The following is a 17,201-nucleotide window of genomic DNA, read 5'->3' on the forward strand; positions in this document are numbered from 1 at the left end:
ATCCAAAACCTGGCCCTTCTACCTCCTTCCACCTTACTGTTGGAAGTACTGTCATACACCGAGTAGCACAAGCGCGCTGCCTAAGGGTCACACGCGACTCCTCTCACATTTTCCTCTCACATTCAAAACGTATCTAAAACCTGTCACTTTTTCTCCACAATATTACAGATACGCCTTTTCCTCTGTTGCTCGACTGCTAAAACTCTGACACGGACCCTCATTCTCTCCCTTGTCGATTACTGTAACCTCCTGCTGTCCGACCTTCCTGCCTCTCACCTGTCTCCCCTACAATCTATCGTAAACACTGCTGCCAGAATCACTCTACTCTTTCCTAAATCTGTCTCAGTGTCTCCCCTGCTGAAATCACTCTGCTGGCTCCCTATCAAATCCTGCATCACACACTCAATTCTCCTCCTCACTTTTAAAGCTTTACACTCTTCTTCCCCTCCTTACATCTCAACCCTAATTTCTCGCTATACACCACCCCGACTCTTGCGTTCCGCTCATGGATGTTTTCTTTCTACTCCCTTTGCATCTAAAGCCCTCACCCGCCTTAAACCTTTCTCACTGATTGCCTCACATCTGTGGAATGCCCTTCCCCTCAATATCCGACTAGCACCCTCTCTATCCACCTTTAAGACCCACCTTAAAAAAACACCTGCTTAATGAAGCATACGAGTAGTTCCATGGCTGAAACTATAAACCTCATACATAAATCTTGTCCCCTTGCAGATGCACTTACCAGAATGCCCTCCTCCTGTCTCTGTACGTTCTTCCTACCTATCAATTAGATTGTAAGCTCTTCGGAGCAGGGACTCCTTTTCCTAAATGTTACTTTTATGTCTGAAGCACTTATTCCCATGATCTGTTATTTGTATTATTTGCTATTTATATGATTGTCATCTGTATTACTACTGTGAAGCGCTATGTACATTAATGGCGCTATATAAATAAAGACATAGATACATACATATTAGTTTATTACACATTTTCAACATTTATTCTTATATCACCTTTTTCACATTGTATTGTTACTTTAATAATAACATATTTGTTTATTATTTTTTCACCTTCATATTCACAGCTGAAAAATAATAGAGGTTTAGAATGGCACTGATTATTAGTTTTTCTGTCATACATACATGTTTGTTCATTCTGTTTTGTTTTTCAGTGAGCTGCTGTTCAGCTATTGGGGATCTCCATTCTTCAAAACTGACCTTCAAAGGTATATTCACTCCACGAATCGCTACTGCCACGCTGCATTAATGGATATGTTTAATTACCAAGCCGTTCCACTCAAATTAAAGAAGGAACTGCCATCTTAGCGCACTCCCTGTGTCCAGTGAGACTTGTCTTGTGAGCGGAGTTCTTATTCTGTTCGATTCAGCAATGGAATTTTATTTTTCGACACTTTGTGGAAGGCAGAACATTTCTACCTGAAGCATCTAACTTGCACGGTCGTTTACTTAACACCTGTTCACCGTGTGCCAGTTTCTATGTGAACATGAAAATTAAGAATGGGCAATGTGCAGCGTTTTCTGTCATTTCTGCATCTCAAAATGATTTTGGACTATAAGAGGTACTTGAAATGTGGTACAGTGATACTGTATATGCTGATTCTACTTCTCCGCCTGATGATCTTCCCGTGGTTAAGACATACAGTATAACTTCATTATCTCTGTCGTACTGTTTGGCATGTAGAAGACTACTGTTCCACTCCAAACATGGCTGCATGTTTGTGTAGTATGTGATTTTATACAATGTTCTGTATATGCACATGAAGATGTATCTGAATGTTCTAGCATTTATTTAATTCAGGGCTAAACAGTGGGTCCAGCTTTAAGAATATTATCTAACAGTAAAGTCCTCGGCTCTTAATAACCTGATCTGGGTGCACTGTAGGATTTGGGTTATAAAAGATAATGCCCAAATTAGGTGCTATCTGATTATAATCCAGCTCTTTCATTGATTTATTACCATTAGACTATGTTTAACATCTTCCTGAATATGTCTCCCTCCTGCCTCTTCTTGAATATGTATAAAAGCCATTCTGGTTTAGCTTAAATCCTTTGATGCTGGAGGTGCTTACAACACATTGAGGAAAGAAGAAAAGAATGTGGCTGATTAACGAGAGTGTAGACAGCTCTGATTATCCTACCTCTATTGTATATTGGTTCCTGACAACATTTATCAATGTGTTTTAAACCTATTCAGTAACAAAAGAAATAACCTAAATTGGAGAAATCAAAGCCTCCTAAAAGAGCAGGCGGCTATGCTCAGCATGTTGTTTTCCTGTTTTTCACGATACAAGTGGCTGAGAAACAAGTTGTTCATTTCCCTTCTAAAATTAAAATGTTACTTTTACTCCTAAAATGACACCTATAATTATAAGTGACCCAATCAGAGCAGTAGAGGCGAACTTCCTCTGCCTTACTTGACGTTGATTAAGTGATCACATTGCCCTAATGCCATGACTGGTGTTAAGCACATTCTAACAGCTGGTGGGTCAGACTAACGTCACCATTAAAGCATTTAACGTTTTGCTTTCACTGGAAATAAAGCTTTTGTTTTTTAGTGGTGATTATGAAAAGTAAAGTGTATGGTACTCACATGTAACCTTCACCCTTACCCTTCGGACTAGAGAAGCAATCAGAACACTGGGAATGGCACTGAGGGAGGTGCACACCCATCTCAACACAATTACTAAAAAAAATTGGTGCACTACTTCATGCGGAAAAAAAACAGCACCATATTCATCAAAGATTAAAATGCTTTTTCTTTAAATACGAATGCTATGCTCTGATACATTTGGTGCTGTTTTATTGCACCAATTTTGACAAAGATTTGATGAAGAGTTCCCACAGTGAAAGGATAGAAAAAGATAAGCTAAATTAAGTGAAACACTTCTAAATTTCATCTTAACATCTTTAGAAACTGACTATAAAAGATAAACTTCAAATATACTTAAATTCACTAATGTGTGAAACCCATTAGCATTCTGTAATAGGCTATTACTTTAATGACAGTTAATGATCATTAGTAGTTTGTATACTTTAGAGAATCTGCCGCTCAGCTCCATAAACATGTCAATGTCCTTGGTTTATTTTGTTCCCAGAGAGACTGCACCTATTTATCCCTAAAGTGCGGAGGAGTAGGCAATACATTATGTTGCATGCCCCCTTGACACAGGAAGGTTAAGGAAATCTGCTGAAAGAAAAATGAGAGGCCTGCACAGAGCCTCCCCTCTTCCATCCTAACATCCACATGTGCTGTATGTGAACACCTTGGCTATTGAGGGAAGCCTCGAACCCGCTGCATGAAAAATGATTAGTGAATCTACAGTGTATCTTATCTCGGATACCACATATATAATAACCCCAGATTATCACTGCTATCATGGTGACATTTAATGTTCCCCAGAACAGTATCTGGGTAATTTCTTATCATCTAAAGCAACAATTCGTTACTGGCCAAAAATTCCCACGAAAGTCAAGGGGAGTTTTAAGCGTATAATGGTCTGAATGGCCTCTTTGGACTATATTGAATGAACCCGTCTGAGTGGAAAGAACGTCACATTTTTCTGTCTCAAATTTCCCACCATATTTGTCATTCTTTAGCGGGACATAAAGAGAATATTTTCGACAGGACAGATAGCCTGATTGTGTTTTTATTTTATTTGTATGCCTCATCCCCTGATATAATATGCATCGTATATACAATGCATTTCAGGTCCAATCGTAGGATATATATATATAATATATATATATATTATTTTTTTATTTTTTTAAGAAAGTTCATATTATGTGGGGCTGTGAAAAAGTTGTAATCTAAGGGAACTCCACCAGGAATTAAATTATTATAATGTAATTGATAACAATATTTTATTTGGACTGTAAGTCAGTGAGATGTACACCTACACAGACACTGTCTGTCCCTGTACCAAAGAGTTTACATTACAATGTATTTGGTGGGTAAGGGAGACAAGGTGACTAGCCCCAGGTCACACAGCATGAGTGAAACATACTGGGATGGGAATCCTATTCAGAGTATTCCGATCCACCATCTTAACCATAACACCACTCCTCGTAGTGATAATAGGTATTCTTAGTGATGAATGATAGTATATTGTATATTATAACATAATACACGCAAAAGAATCCCAGTTTACAATTTATGTTATTACACCCTTACCATAGGTTGGTAAATATGCTTACCAAAGGTTAAAGGAGCTGCCACTTGGTCTCATTTGAAGCTCCCCCACTTCAGAGGCAAATGCTGGGATTACAAAACTGCCTCTCCCTAGAATTGTGTTATTTATGCTGTGTTCAGGTCTTTATAAATTAAAGTTAAAAAAAAGAAAGCATTGCCTTGCATGCAGCCTTGATTACCCTATTTGTACAAAATATTTATAGTTACGATCCACAATTGAAATGAGAAGGGCACAAATATCAATAGTCATGAGTTACAGTAATAGACCAATAAAACATGTCTCTACTTTAAAGTGCATCACGTTGTGTGCAACCGTGCTGTAAAGTTAAGACCGGATGCCTCCTACGTATATGAACCATATGATCCCCCATCTCTGTACTTATCTCTCACTGTGTGCAGTGATGCTTTAAGAACAGTGAAAACACGCACTTTATGCTTTATTTACTGTGTGTCAGCAGAGTGCTGTTAGCACACACTTTCTAACAAGAGACAAAGACGTGGTGACAATTTACATTGCACATACAGTAAGCACACAGCACTTTTAACTCTGTCTATTTCAGTTATGTATTAGGAACAGTGAAGGTGTGCATAGTGCCTACGTGCAATTTATTATGGATTATAACCAGGGGTGCGCAAACTTCCAGCGCTGCTCCCCCCCTGCCTGCTCTCCTACTCGGTCGCACCCCCCTCACCTCCAATGAAGCGTCAAATGACACTGCAGGGTCATGTGACAACACATCTCCATGATAACGGGCATCATTTGACGCCGCGTTGCCATGGAGAAGCGTGGGCTGAAGCCGGTAAATAAATTTACAGAGGCCTCGCGCTCTCAGCCTGGGGCCTCTGAAACCACCGCGCCCCCAAAATAAAGTCTCGCGCCCCCCATTAATTCTCTATGAATAATGAGAAAAAAAAACATATTATCAATTATGTTTTCACTAAGTAAATTATATCTAACTTGGGGAAATGAAACTCATAGAACATACTTCCTAATTATTCATATAGAAAATGACTGTATGTTCTTCCTTTCTACAGCAACACTGCAAAAGATGTGATGCACTTTTTAATGGTCTATTACTGTAATTAACCTCTGTCAATTTTTCGACTCCTCTTATTTGAATGCTGGAAGTTAGCCATGTATATTTTGTACAAATAAAAGATAACCCAGGTTCCATACAAGGGTTTCTTTGTAACTGTTTTGATTTTGTTGTTGTTGAACCCTTCGTGCTGATCGCGTAATCATGTGCATTGTGGATATCTAAGAATTGTCAGTCTGGAGCTTGAATTTGGCTTGTTGTGTGTATGTCTTACCTGTGTAATTTTTCTTTGCAGCTGTGTTGCAAGAAATTTGATTAATTATTTTCATGCAATGTTGGTCACTTTTTTATAGAAAATGTTGTCATGTATATGTTTTCAAACTCGGAGCTACCACCAGGAAGAAATAATACAATTGCTTTTACAATGTGTAGAAGAAATATGACATATGAGGCATCTAGACACTTCGAGAGCTTGTGTGTCATCTGGCATACCTGCTCTCCTGATAAATATACCAGTTGCCGTTTTATAATCCTCCAACATTTTAATGTTCTCCAAGAGATCGGGCAGTGACCCAGATATTGCTGTGTCTCAGATTACAATTAAATAGAGTTTTATGGGGTTCATTATTATTTCAAGCTGATACATCTTGTTGCCATATGTTTTGTTTCAGCTAGAAATATGAAAACGGTATATATATAAAAAGCATGCTGGTATATTAATTTTAGCACTATACAAATACAGCCAATAAACAGAAACAGTTTATAATGTTGGATTATGAAGATCATTTTTAATTATGTGGGTTGAGTGGGGGAAGGGGAGAAATCTATACATCTATTTATATTCTTTTTAGATAGGTGGTGCTTTCTGTAAGTCTCCGGTGACCTATGTCTGTAAATAGTGTACATTTAATTTATTGCTCTGGTCTAGTCCTGTATAGAATGAAATCTAAAGTTCACAAATGTATATTTTGTTGCTTAAATGTGTCTTTGCAAAATTCACAAATAAATGACCTATTTTATGTCCACTGGACTTCTTCATATGTGTATTTGTGTGTGGAGTCTCAGTAATACAAATGGCGGTCTGAATTATAGCAATCTTGTGTACATTATTTTGATCATATATTAGTAGTTGTCAGGGCCCGTTTAACCACTAGCCAAACTAGCCAGTCCCATAGAGGAGCAACATTTTAGGGGCGGCAAAAGACTGGGGATTCCATGTAGCACCAGGGCCACAGCCAGAGGGTTGGGGCAGCCGAGACCACTGGCTCGGGCTCGGTGAGTCGGGGCCTGGGCACCCTGAGTCGGGGCCTGGGCACCCTGCCAGCGATCCTAACATGTGCCAGTTTGGCAGAGGTGCCTATAGCAGGCCCCCTCCATCCTCCAAGGCAGCAGGTAAGCACACTCTGCTCCCCCCTCTCTTGTGGTCCTCCCTGGTCCCATACCTTTACCCCCAGGCCCATACCACCTCCCATGCACATAACTATCCCCCACCAATGCACATAACTATACCCCCCAGTGCAGAGAATGTACAATAAGTATCTCCTTTTGAATGTAAAATAAATCTGTAAATGCAGAATTTGTATTCATACTATTGCACAATATACATTTTTCAAAAGTTATTTGTGTGGGGAAGGGGAGTGCCACAAGGCTGAAGGTTTGCCTACGGTACCCAATACCATTGTACCGGCCCTGGTAGTTGAGTAAGAAATGTAACCTGCGTACCTTCTAAAGAAACACCATTGCTTTTTATATAACAGGTAAATGGCACAGTAGTACAAACATAACATGAATTATGTTAAAATAAAACAATATGGAACTAAAAAACACTCTTGTAATCGCCTTTTATTATGCTTCTCATCTCACTTCCTTGGCCCCTGTTAAATAAGCTATGAATGAAGCCCCTCACCATTGCTTAAAGTTTTCTCCTGGACTGGGAAGTACCTTAACCGCATACTGAGTAAGGGACTTTGTACTAGATTAGTGTTTTTCAACAGGAGTTCCCAGGCCAGTGCAGGACCGCTGCTCACCCCAAGGTAGGTGTGTGCGTTGCGTGCATGTGTTTGTGTGTGTAGGGGAATGTCATGGGGGGTGTCTTAACTTCTCTGGAAGCGTCACCCCTCCCCGTTGCCAGCATGCCACCATGGGCCCTGCAAGAGGTAAGGCCGGCCCTGCGAAAGGGCTCCTTGCAAATATTCATGTAATCTGAAAATAATACCACGTACAAAAGAATTTACAATGCATCTGATCTCAGACGCGCTATTAGAGAGGGTTGGGGTTCCTTACAATGCATCTGATCTCAGACACGCTATTAGAGAGGGTTGGGGTTCCTTACAATGCATCTGATCTCAGACGCGCTATTAGAGAGGGTTGGGGTTCCTTACAATGCATCTGATCTCAGACACACTATTAGAGAGGGTTGGGGTTCCTTACAATGCATCTGATCATAGACGTGCTATTAGAGAGGGTTGGGGTTCCTTACAATGCATCTGATCTCAGACACACTATTAGAGAGGGTTGGGGTTCCTTACAATGCAATTGATCTCAGACACGCTATTACAGAGGGTTGGGGTTTTCAAGAAATTCACATAATTATAAGGTTCCTTAACCAAAAAAAAAAACCTTTGAAAACCCCTTGCCAAGATTCATTGTATAATGTTAAACAAGCCTTAATGTTACTGTTAAAAAACAAGCGTTAGCCTATGCATCGCTACTGCTGCTGCAATCGTGGGGGGAATGGGTTAATATCACAATGTTCTACCAGAGGGTTATGTAATAGTATTGATAAGAAACCCCAATTTTAATCCCTTTGATGTCCGAGGCTGCAAATGTACTGCAAATTAATGCCTTCAGGCACAAGTGGTTATTTAATACCTAAACACCCTATCATTACACTACCTAACCCCGTTGCATACCAAACTAGGCTAGTAAGGCATATCCTAACCAACATTTAAACTTACTAGCATATTACATTCCATTTATAATTATATAACTGGAAAAGTGTATTATCATCAGAGAGAGATTGTGGGGGGGGACAGCTCATTTTTCAGAGCTGTGGGTTTCATGAAAACAAGACTGGATGGATGGAGGGTAAAAATAACAAAATCATTACCATTAATCCATATGTAAACAAAAAAATTCCGTGCTCTACTCAAGTACCCTTAATTTAAAATAAATAAATATATATATATATACACCCAAACACAAAGTATCGCGCTCAGTCCTCCTTATGGCCGGGTCTCTCGGCTCTTCAGGGCCCAACCAGGGGACCCCAACAACATATACAAAATAAAAAAAAAGAGAAGGAAGAAAGGCACAATTCCGGTTTTTGTGAAAAAATGTATAAATATATGCGGCTGTGAAGGGACAACCCGGAAGCGCAGAGGGGAGTAAGGAAGCCGAGAGCCCTGCTGGTTGCCGGCATCAACAGAGTACTAAAGGCGCCTTTCCCAAAGGGAGTCCCCAGGATATATCTCAGTCACGACAGGCTGCCTCCAGAATTCCATTGCACCCTCTGATGTTGATGAATCATATCTTATATGTAAGTTTGAATTGGGGCTTGTGGCCCACAATATATTTATACATTTGCTCACTAAAACCGGAATTGTGCTTCTCTTCTCTTTTTCTTGTATATATTAATCCATATCTGTTGTGTAGATATTATGATATATAAATGTTTTCTAATGATCATTTTAACGAAATGCTATTGTCAAGATTTCCATTGAGTCCTTGTGGAGCCAGAGAGTCGAGTTGATGGATCAAGAAAGCCTCTCTTTTTTGCTTAGAACTCCGAATCACCTCCATGACAGTAGAGGGAATGTGTTAAAAATCTATAATGCTAAAATCACCGATGTGACATTCAGTAAAATGCCTGGAACACTATGTGTCAAAAGTCTGTTCACAATACTCCTGTGTTCTAGGAATCTAGTGAAGAGTGAACGCATAGTGCGCCCAACCTACTGTAGGCCACAACTGAAGGACAGCAAATATTCCACGTACATGGTCTGACAGTTGATGAATTCCTTTACCTGACATTTCTTTCCATTATAGAATGACAACGTTTGTCCCAGACAATATATGATGACAAGTATTACATCTGGTTCATCCACAGGAAAAGATCCCATAGGGTTTCTTAATACCTAGAACTTGTTATTGGAAATCTTATGTTTGCTTGGTGGCAAAATGTTTTTTTTTATATTTTTTGCTTTTCCGGATACAAATTGTTTTTGGTCCCAATGCTTGTATAAGATTGAATATTATTTGCTGCTTGATTAACCCTGATAGTGAACATAGTGGAATCCAGAGTGGTCTATGTTGGAACCCCTTTTGGCAGAGGAAAATTTCAGATTAAAAAAAAAAAGTAGAAAGGTTTATTTACTTTATTTATGCTGGCTGGCTAATGTTTGATTTAATAATGGGCAAATGAGCTATTATCCATATCTAGATAATAGTTATTTTGCCCATTAGTGTACTGCATGTGTTGGGTGGAGGTGTATTTATTGCAATGTATGCCACATTTTTGTGCTTCCCCAGTCAGGGAGGTAATTCTCTCTCCTAACGCTTGGAGTTCCTGGTGTAAGAGGTGGTTAGCCGGTTGATCTTCTCTTATGGACTGTTGTAAGGACAGCTCCATCTGCTGTACCAGTAATGCAGTACTCTCTGCCTGTGTTTCTATCTATTAAAACTGCGTTTATTAAATTCGCATGATACATGATACCACAGTGCTACTCCCTCTGCCAGCTACTGTACATGTTAATGAGCTATTATTGATTGTGATTTCTTACTGAGACTCCTATCAACAGTTAACTTGTTCCTCTCATATGTGACTACGCCCTATTGTTGTGCACTAACACCCTTATTGAGGTGACATGTTTGCGCCTGTCTATCAGCAACATGTTTCCAGCACTTACTAATTACTGTTTTTATTGCCACATTAACCTTTGTACTTGATGGTACCACTATGCTTTTACATATGCTGTGTATATAGGTATTTATCTTTAAGCTACTTCAGGTATTTTCACTCCCTGCTGAGTATTGATATTCTTCGTGCATGGTATCAATGCTTGCCTGGTGTCTTGCCATCAAGTATACACTCCAAGCAGGGAGCTTACATCCCTATCAAGGCACTATTATTTCTCTTGACTCATTAGTGCAACACACGCACATATTTTGAGCCTCCTGAGATTCTTATCAGCTCCCCGACTACCCTGTCCCACTATATTACTTTTTCATTACTGTTTATACCTACAATACAGTGATACATGTTTTATTAGATCAACATTAAAGGCTATGTTTTAATCAGGTGGTGTGCAACAAAGTGGATTCTTTGTGAGTGCACATCTGTGTGCCCTCCATTTAGCTGTTTATTCACTCTCGATTCAGTTATTGCACCCTCTAGCCTATCACCAGGACCACTCATCCATTATCTAGGTCTACTAGTGCAGCGATCTAGTTTATCAACTCCTCCCCTCCCCCTTTTATATATTGGGATAAAATGTGCAAATATTCCCACCCGGTTTTGTGTTTCGGACTTAATGGAACGGCGGTAATAGAATACCAGCGAATTGGCAAAATTTGCCAGGTTGAGACATTTTGGCCATATAGCATGGATTTGCAGAGCCAGAATGAAATCACTTCTAAACAAGCCTTTCTCCCACAGTTTGGACAAGCAGCAAGGGCTTTAGAATACGACGATCTGCATATCAGAGGGAGAAGGGCTCTTTCCGCATGGATATGCACTTCTCGCTGATACAGGAATAGGCCCCATTACCTTATACAGTAGCCCTTATGTACTACAGTAGCCCTTATGAAGTTTGCGAATCGAGCAAAATGTGCACTTTGTTTTCACAAAATGTGCGAAGTTGGCCAGGTTCGAAGAACATTTGCCCATTTAGAAATATGGATGTGGGAGAGGAAGAGAGAGAGAACTCTTAGGCTTCAAAGTTTTGTTGAAATGCAACAAATTGTTTGGCCTTAAATGTAAACATTTTTGTGAATTTTCTGAAGATCTGAACGTTTGCGAAATGACTCTGCCTCCTATACTTTAGTAACTTTATCCCAATCTCACAAATCATATTCCAGGACACACAAACCAACAGACTAATTTTTATTTTATTTTTTAAAGATGCAGTCCCTCCAAAGACCAAATGAAGCTAAAGGCAGTGAGTTATATAATGGATTGAGACCCATATATACCAAGTAAACTTCTGCCATAGGGCACTGGAAGACCCCTTATAGCCCATTGACTTCCAGAGCCAGAAAGTGCTTTGTGGCAGAAAACTGCTCTGTAGATATGGTCCTAAATGTGGGCGGTTGATTTCTTTTTTTTTTTTTAATAGAAATCATGCACCAAGAGGAATTTTTTAATGATTTTCTAAAGACCCCTTCTCCACCATCACCCTACTGTATATATCGTTATTGGCTATTTTGCAGAGGCAGGGTGGGCTAGGTGTAAGGGAAACGTGATTGACAAGCACTGACATATTCAGAGTCTGGTATTAGGGAGTAGGGGAGGGAGAGAAGGGAAGGCTCAAGCTACTGTCCGTGGATCGGTGCCAGGGGTGAAAGGATTTGTAACGAAACAACTGTTCTTGCCTGGGCAAGAGAAAGAACCCCTATGAACAAGCACTCATATAGTGATAAAAATGGGTAGTTAAAAGTGACCTTTATTGTGTATAAGGGTAAAGTAAGTGTAGGGAAACACACAACACAATTAAAAAAGTATTAAACAGAATTAAACAGAATACCACCCAGTCATTCTAAGTGAACTGATAGCGGTAGTGGTTGAAGGAACTTCCAAGTGACTGGCACCTGAGAGATGGTATAAACTCAAAACGTGAATGGCGCCTCAGTGTGGTATCTATATTGCAGAAAATAGTGTCAGTCAATGGTATATCAATGGTGGTATTCTGTTTAATACTTTTTTAATTGTGTTGTGTGTTTCCCTACACTTACTTTACCCTTATACACAATAAAGGTCACTTTTAACTACCCATTTTTATCACTATATGAGTGCTTGTTCATAGGGGTTCTTTCTCTTGCCCAGGCAAGAACAGTTGTTTCGTTACATATTCAGAGTCTGACCTGAAAATTAAAACATTTCCCCCAAAAAAGCCCTATAGTAAAATCTTTGATTTAAGAATAGTTACATTTCTCAGTCAATTACATTCTTCAGTTGTTATCTCAATGTTGTTTTATTCAACATTCAAGAGGGATTGCACCTTACCCTCTTTTCTGGTAAAAATATGATTTAAACATTCCTTTTTTAAATACAAGTGTAGCTCTTTTACCCAAAGTGAGATTGGGGTGGGTATGCTCTTCTAGCTACTTCACTAGGTGTTGTGCTGTGTACCTGTTGGCAAACGGGAGGGCTGAGTACTCCGCAATGTTGTGGGGAGAAACAGGACAGGGTCACAGATTACCTTGATCTTCCTCAGTGCGGCGCCTCCAGTCAATATGAATCCTCTGTGTTGACCAGGGGATGGCCCATTCTGACACCTTCTCCTTTCAGCATAAGACAGTGAATCACATTCCTTTGTCTTTTCATGGATTTTATTGCATGCAGATCTCAAAGAATAGAGCAGGTTACAGTCCTCCATATTGATCCTACCCTTCTTTGCTGGTTGGACCCCTCCTCCACCTCCTTCTGAGGTGGAGGGCTGATGGTGGTCTCTCCAAAGAGGGAAGAGAGACAGTACCCCTCAGACTCTCAGAGAGACAGGGACACAGACTTTTTGAAAGTTCCCATATTTGTAGCCTGAGGTGGATGGCTGTAATCCTGCCCCATAACAGAACAAGTTGAATACTGATTGGTTATCACATACACTACAGATGAACCAATCAGTACCCTTCTCTCAGACTGACACTTTCAGGGTTGTTGCTAAGGCCCATCCTTGGATACCTTGAATGTATCCAAGTCTGCAAAACACACAGGGCCTCAAAGAAGTTATTAACCCCTCCACTGCCTGCATCTAACAGGACTTACTCTGGAAAGGCCCAGGGAAAAGAAGTAGCGGCCAGGGGCAAGGCTACACAAGCAAGACAAGGGGATAGATGCTTGGCTCAAAAGGACAGATTGTTAGTGCTATAGTATTGAACAAACAAGCAATTTGTTCTGAGATGCAATGTCTCCTCTATAATGCAAAAAAAAAACAACAATCAAAAAGTAAACAAATAAGTCAATATACAGTACTTGCAACTCCCAATAGAGATGTGCTAAACGTTTGGAGGAATTAACAAATTACAAAGTTTTCCCTTTTTTAACTGGTGAAACATTTTGCAGCCTACTAAGACTACACATGCATTAAGTCAATTTGCAGCGCAAAGTCACTTGATCTGCTACTGTATGTCACGATAATATCATGAGATATTATGAAGGTAATACATTTGAGGCCTGAGGGGTTAATGAGCTACACTTGTTTTAGAAAAATACAAAATGCAGGGCTTGAAACCAGACAGGACGGTTTATTGGTCTATTCTGAACTTCAAAGGGATTTATTTGGGCCGGGGGTCCACCCTGGATGGCCCACTCAAGGTGTCAACTGTTTTTATCAGGTTTTATAGACATAGTCAGGGAAAAAGATTTAAAAAATCAGATCTCACCAGAGACGTGCTTTGGGCAAAGCATGGGAGACCTCTTGTTCTGAACCAGCGCCTCTCTGGGGAAACTCCATAGCATTTGGTAAAGTATAGAATTTTCTGTTTTTCCTTTTTATTTTAAGAAGCTGTTCTGCCTTTTATTGTAACTGTATGTTCTTTGTAATACATTTTCTGTAATCTAAGCACTGTATTTTTATATATATATATATATATATATATATATTAAAACATTTAATAAGTAATGCTTTGGGCTCTGAATGAACTGATTGCACGCTCTGGGGAGAGAAATTACGATTCGGTCACATTTAGCTACAACTGATTTTGGTGTGTTAAAGTGCATAGTTTTTCTTATAATAAACAGGGACCTGGGGCCATGGCAAATATTAATCTGACAATTTTTTATCATATTTGCATACCTAAGGTGGTGGCAGTGCATAGTTATGATTTGCAATTGAATAGGGGTTAATATTAACTCACTCGGTTCCTTGCGGGGAGAAAGGTGGGGTGGCTAGAGTATCCATGTGTATTAACCCTGGTTGCATATCTAAGTTACGTGCTCACTTCGTGGCGGTGGTATATTGGGAGGGATTGAGGAGAGATATAACTAATTTCACGGACCTTTGGGGAAGTGAAAAGTGGGAGCGCTTGTGAGCGTCAGTATTAACCCTTGTCCCGTATGCAGGCCGCGTGCTAGCTGGGTGTTGTACGTGACATGATAATTTGTGAAATTCTCTCAAATCACCATATTTGGTTAAGACGTAACAAGGCACACACCATGGTTTGATCACTGTTTAGCGATATTTCATTGGAAGCTTTAAAATTGCAAAATCTAAGACTAATTTTGCAAAATGTTAGCCCTTCGAGGCTTAACAAAATGTCTCGTAAGGAAGTGAAATTGGGGGGGAAAAACGGCAACAATTTTGCAACTGTATTTTTGGATAGTTTCGCCCATCTCTACCTCCCAGCAACCTGTGCTTTGTGCGTAGGGCTGAAGTCCAGTAGTGGCTAACTCTACATGCTCTGGCAATAGTCCTGTTTTTTTTCCTCAAATCATTTTCTATTTCTGCACTACCGCTCCATACTCAAACTGGCCAATGATAAGATTTGGGAAGAAAATTGTCTTCATCTTCCTTTCACTTGCACGGAGTTGAGATAACTTGTCACTTTAGTATTAAAGAGTTTCCATGATGGGTGGGCCAGTACATCAATACTTGTTTTTTTTTTTCTCCACCATGAAGTCTGATTCTTTTGAAACACAGCATTAAACGTTTCAGTGTGGACAGCTGTAATTCTGATACATGAGAGATATATTAATGGCCCTGCATGTAGGAGCACTAGATTATTTAACATGTTTTAATGAAATAAATAATCCCACCTTTACATTCACAGTAAAAGAATTCTGCTGCAAATACTTCATGTGCCTAATATTTTGACACCGTACAAGTGTAGTTCAAAGTTCTATTAGCCGTATTAGTGCTGGAGAAAAGTGGATTTGATGCACAGATGTAGCACAACTCGCTGTCACCAAAGCCATGGCTGAAAAAGCAAAAACAAGTTAACTTAACGTGATTTGAAAACGGCGCTAAACACACCCAATCTGTGAGTAATAGTGCATATACTTAATTACTATGTGTAAAGGTGATCTCTAATAAATTTCTCAACCTTCAAGGAATGTGTACGGATTCCTTTCAGAGATAGCTTGTCCAGGGTGGGAAGGGAGCGAAGATATCAGGGATACACCAAAAAAATAAGAAACATAATAGTGCAGTAAATCAAAACAATCTGGATAGAGCAGAATCTTGGCTCTGTAGCAATGCCTACTTACAGCAGGTCAGAATAAAAACCGCATTTGCTTACACAACCGGTAGAAGTGGGTCAGGATCTTCCGTGATAACAGTAGTTTTCAGCAGGGAATGTGATCAGATCAGCTCTCCGACAGGAGGTATTGTAGGATGAGTGTCATGCAAAACAAGGGCAGACCATGGTACAGATCGCAATAAAATTTATAGTTAAAAGCAACAATAAACATAGGAATCGTACTCAAAATAAGTACATAATTCATGTACACGTAAGGTTTTAGCTTGAGGCAGTGGAGTGCCGGACCCGTGTGGAACAGCTAACAGCTACTCTTCTCCGTGACTCGCATCAGACCGGATGGTAGATGGCGTCTGACGTCACATCCGTTGTGGGAGTGAAGACGTCCGGTCGAGGAGCTTTGGAGACGAGCAGTAGGGGAACACGGCAGCTCGGGAGCCTTCAGTTCAAGGGCAGCTGCAGCAACTGTGAATGGCTCTACGCGTTTCGCTGTCAATGACAGCTTCCTCAGCAGCTGCCCTTGAACTGAAGGCTCCGGAGCTGTCGTGTTCCCCTACTGCTCGTCTCCAAAGCTCCTCGACCGGACGTCTTCACTCCCACAACGGATGTGACGTCAGACGCCATCTACCATCCGGTCTGATGCGAGTCACGGAGAAGAGTAGCTGTTAGCTGTTCCACACGGGTCCGCCACTCCACTGCCTCAAGCTAAAACCTTACGTGTACATGAATTATGTACTTATTGTGAGTACGATTCCTATGTTTATTGTTGCTTTTAACTATAAATTTTATTGCGATCTGTACCATGGTCTGCCCTTGTTTTGCATGACACTCATCCTACAATACCTCCTGTCGGAGAGCTGATCTGATCACATTCCCTGCTGAAAACTACTGTTATCACGGAAGATCCTGACCCACTTCTACCGGTTGTGTAGACAAATGCGGTTTTTATTCTGACCTGCTGTAAGTAGGCATTGCTACGGAGCCAAGTTTCTGCTCTATCCAGATTGTTTTGATTTACTGCACTATTATATGTTTCTTATTTTTTTGGTGTATCCCTGATATCTTCACTCCCTTCCTACCCTGGACAAGCTATCTCTGAAAAAGCAAAAAGCCACGATTCCGGACATAGTGCTGCTGTGACATCACTGCGCGGTGGGTCTATGATTCCGCATTGGACCCCCCATAGCGATAATCCTCCGGGGCAGCTGATGGTCACGCTCATGCAGCTTTCCTCGGTGCTGGAGACGGTAAGGCTCACTACATCTGTAGGTTGTGTTACCTTTAGTGGATAAACATTATAGTTTTTTTTATAGATGTTATAGTTCACAGACCTTTCAAAACCTCGTTCACTTGAAGAAGAAACGTCTAAAGTTTCAAAAGCTTTGTACACTATAACTTCATCTACTAAAAACTCTGTTGGTCCACTAATAGATATCACCACTCACAGTACACTGAGTCTACATCTTAAAGATGTTTAAGTTGTCATTAAAACTGTCTTTTTAAACATTTGTTGGATTTGCAATACAGTTAAAGCACTTGGGCAAG

At 40.2% G+C, this 17,201-nt stretch overlaps 2 protein-coding genes across 22 annotated transcripts in view; one reads left to right on the top strand and one right to left on the bottom strand.

Annotated features, from left to right (window-relative positions):
• The window catches only part of RAP1GAP2 (RAP1 GTPase activating protein 2), a 693,938-nt gene extending 687,667 nt beyond the window's left edge, over positions 1–6,271 (top strand). For all 16 annotated transcript variants that reach the window (XR_012800437.1, XM_075594386.1, XM_075594388.1 and 13 more), the window contains one exon: positions 1,172–6,271. Coding sequence is in view for 15 of the 16 variants with exons in the window: in XM_075594386.1 (XP_075450501.1) it covers positions 1,172–1,174 (3 nt within the window). In the remaining variant the exon portion in view is untranslated. The remainder of the gene's footprint in view (positions 1–1,171) is intronic.
• A 6,505-nt stretch (positions 6,272–12,776) lies between these two features.
• The window catches only part of LOC142491601 (tapasin-related protein-like), a 36,677-nt gene continuing 32,252 nt past the window's right edge, over positions 12,777–17,201 (bottom strand). For 3 of the 6 annotated variants that reach the window (XM_075594398.1, XM_075594397.1, XM_075594401.1), the window contains one exon: positions 12,777–15,132. In XM_075594398.1, the coding sequence (XP_075450513.1) occupies positions 15,002–15,132 (131 nt within the window). In that variant the 3' untranslated portion in view covers positions 12,777–15,001. Of the gene's footprint in view, positions 15,378–17,201 lie in introns of all 6 variants that reach the window. The other 3 variants (XM_075594400.1, XM_075594399.1, XR_012800438.1) reach the window with 2 other exon arrangements.

The sequence above is a fragment of the Ascaphus truei genome, chromosome 3 (genome assembly GCF_040206685.1).
Source record: "Ascaphus truei isolate aAscTru1 chromosome 3, aAscTru1.hap1, whole genome shotgun sequence".
Lineage (NCBI taxonomy): Eukaryota > Metazoa > Chordata > Amphibia > Anura > Ascaphidae > Ascaphus > Ascaphus truei.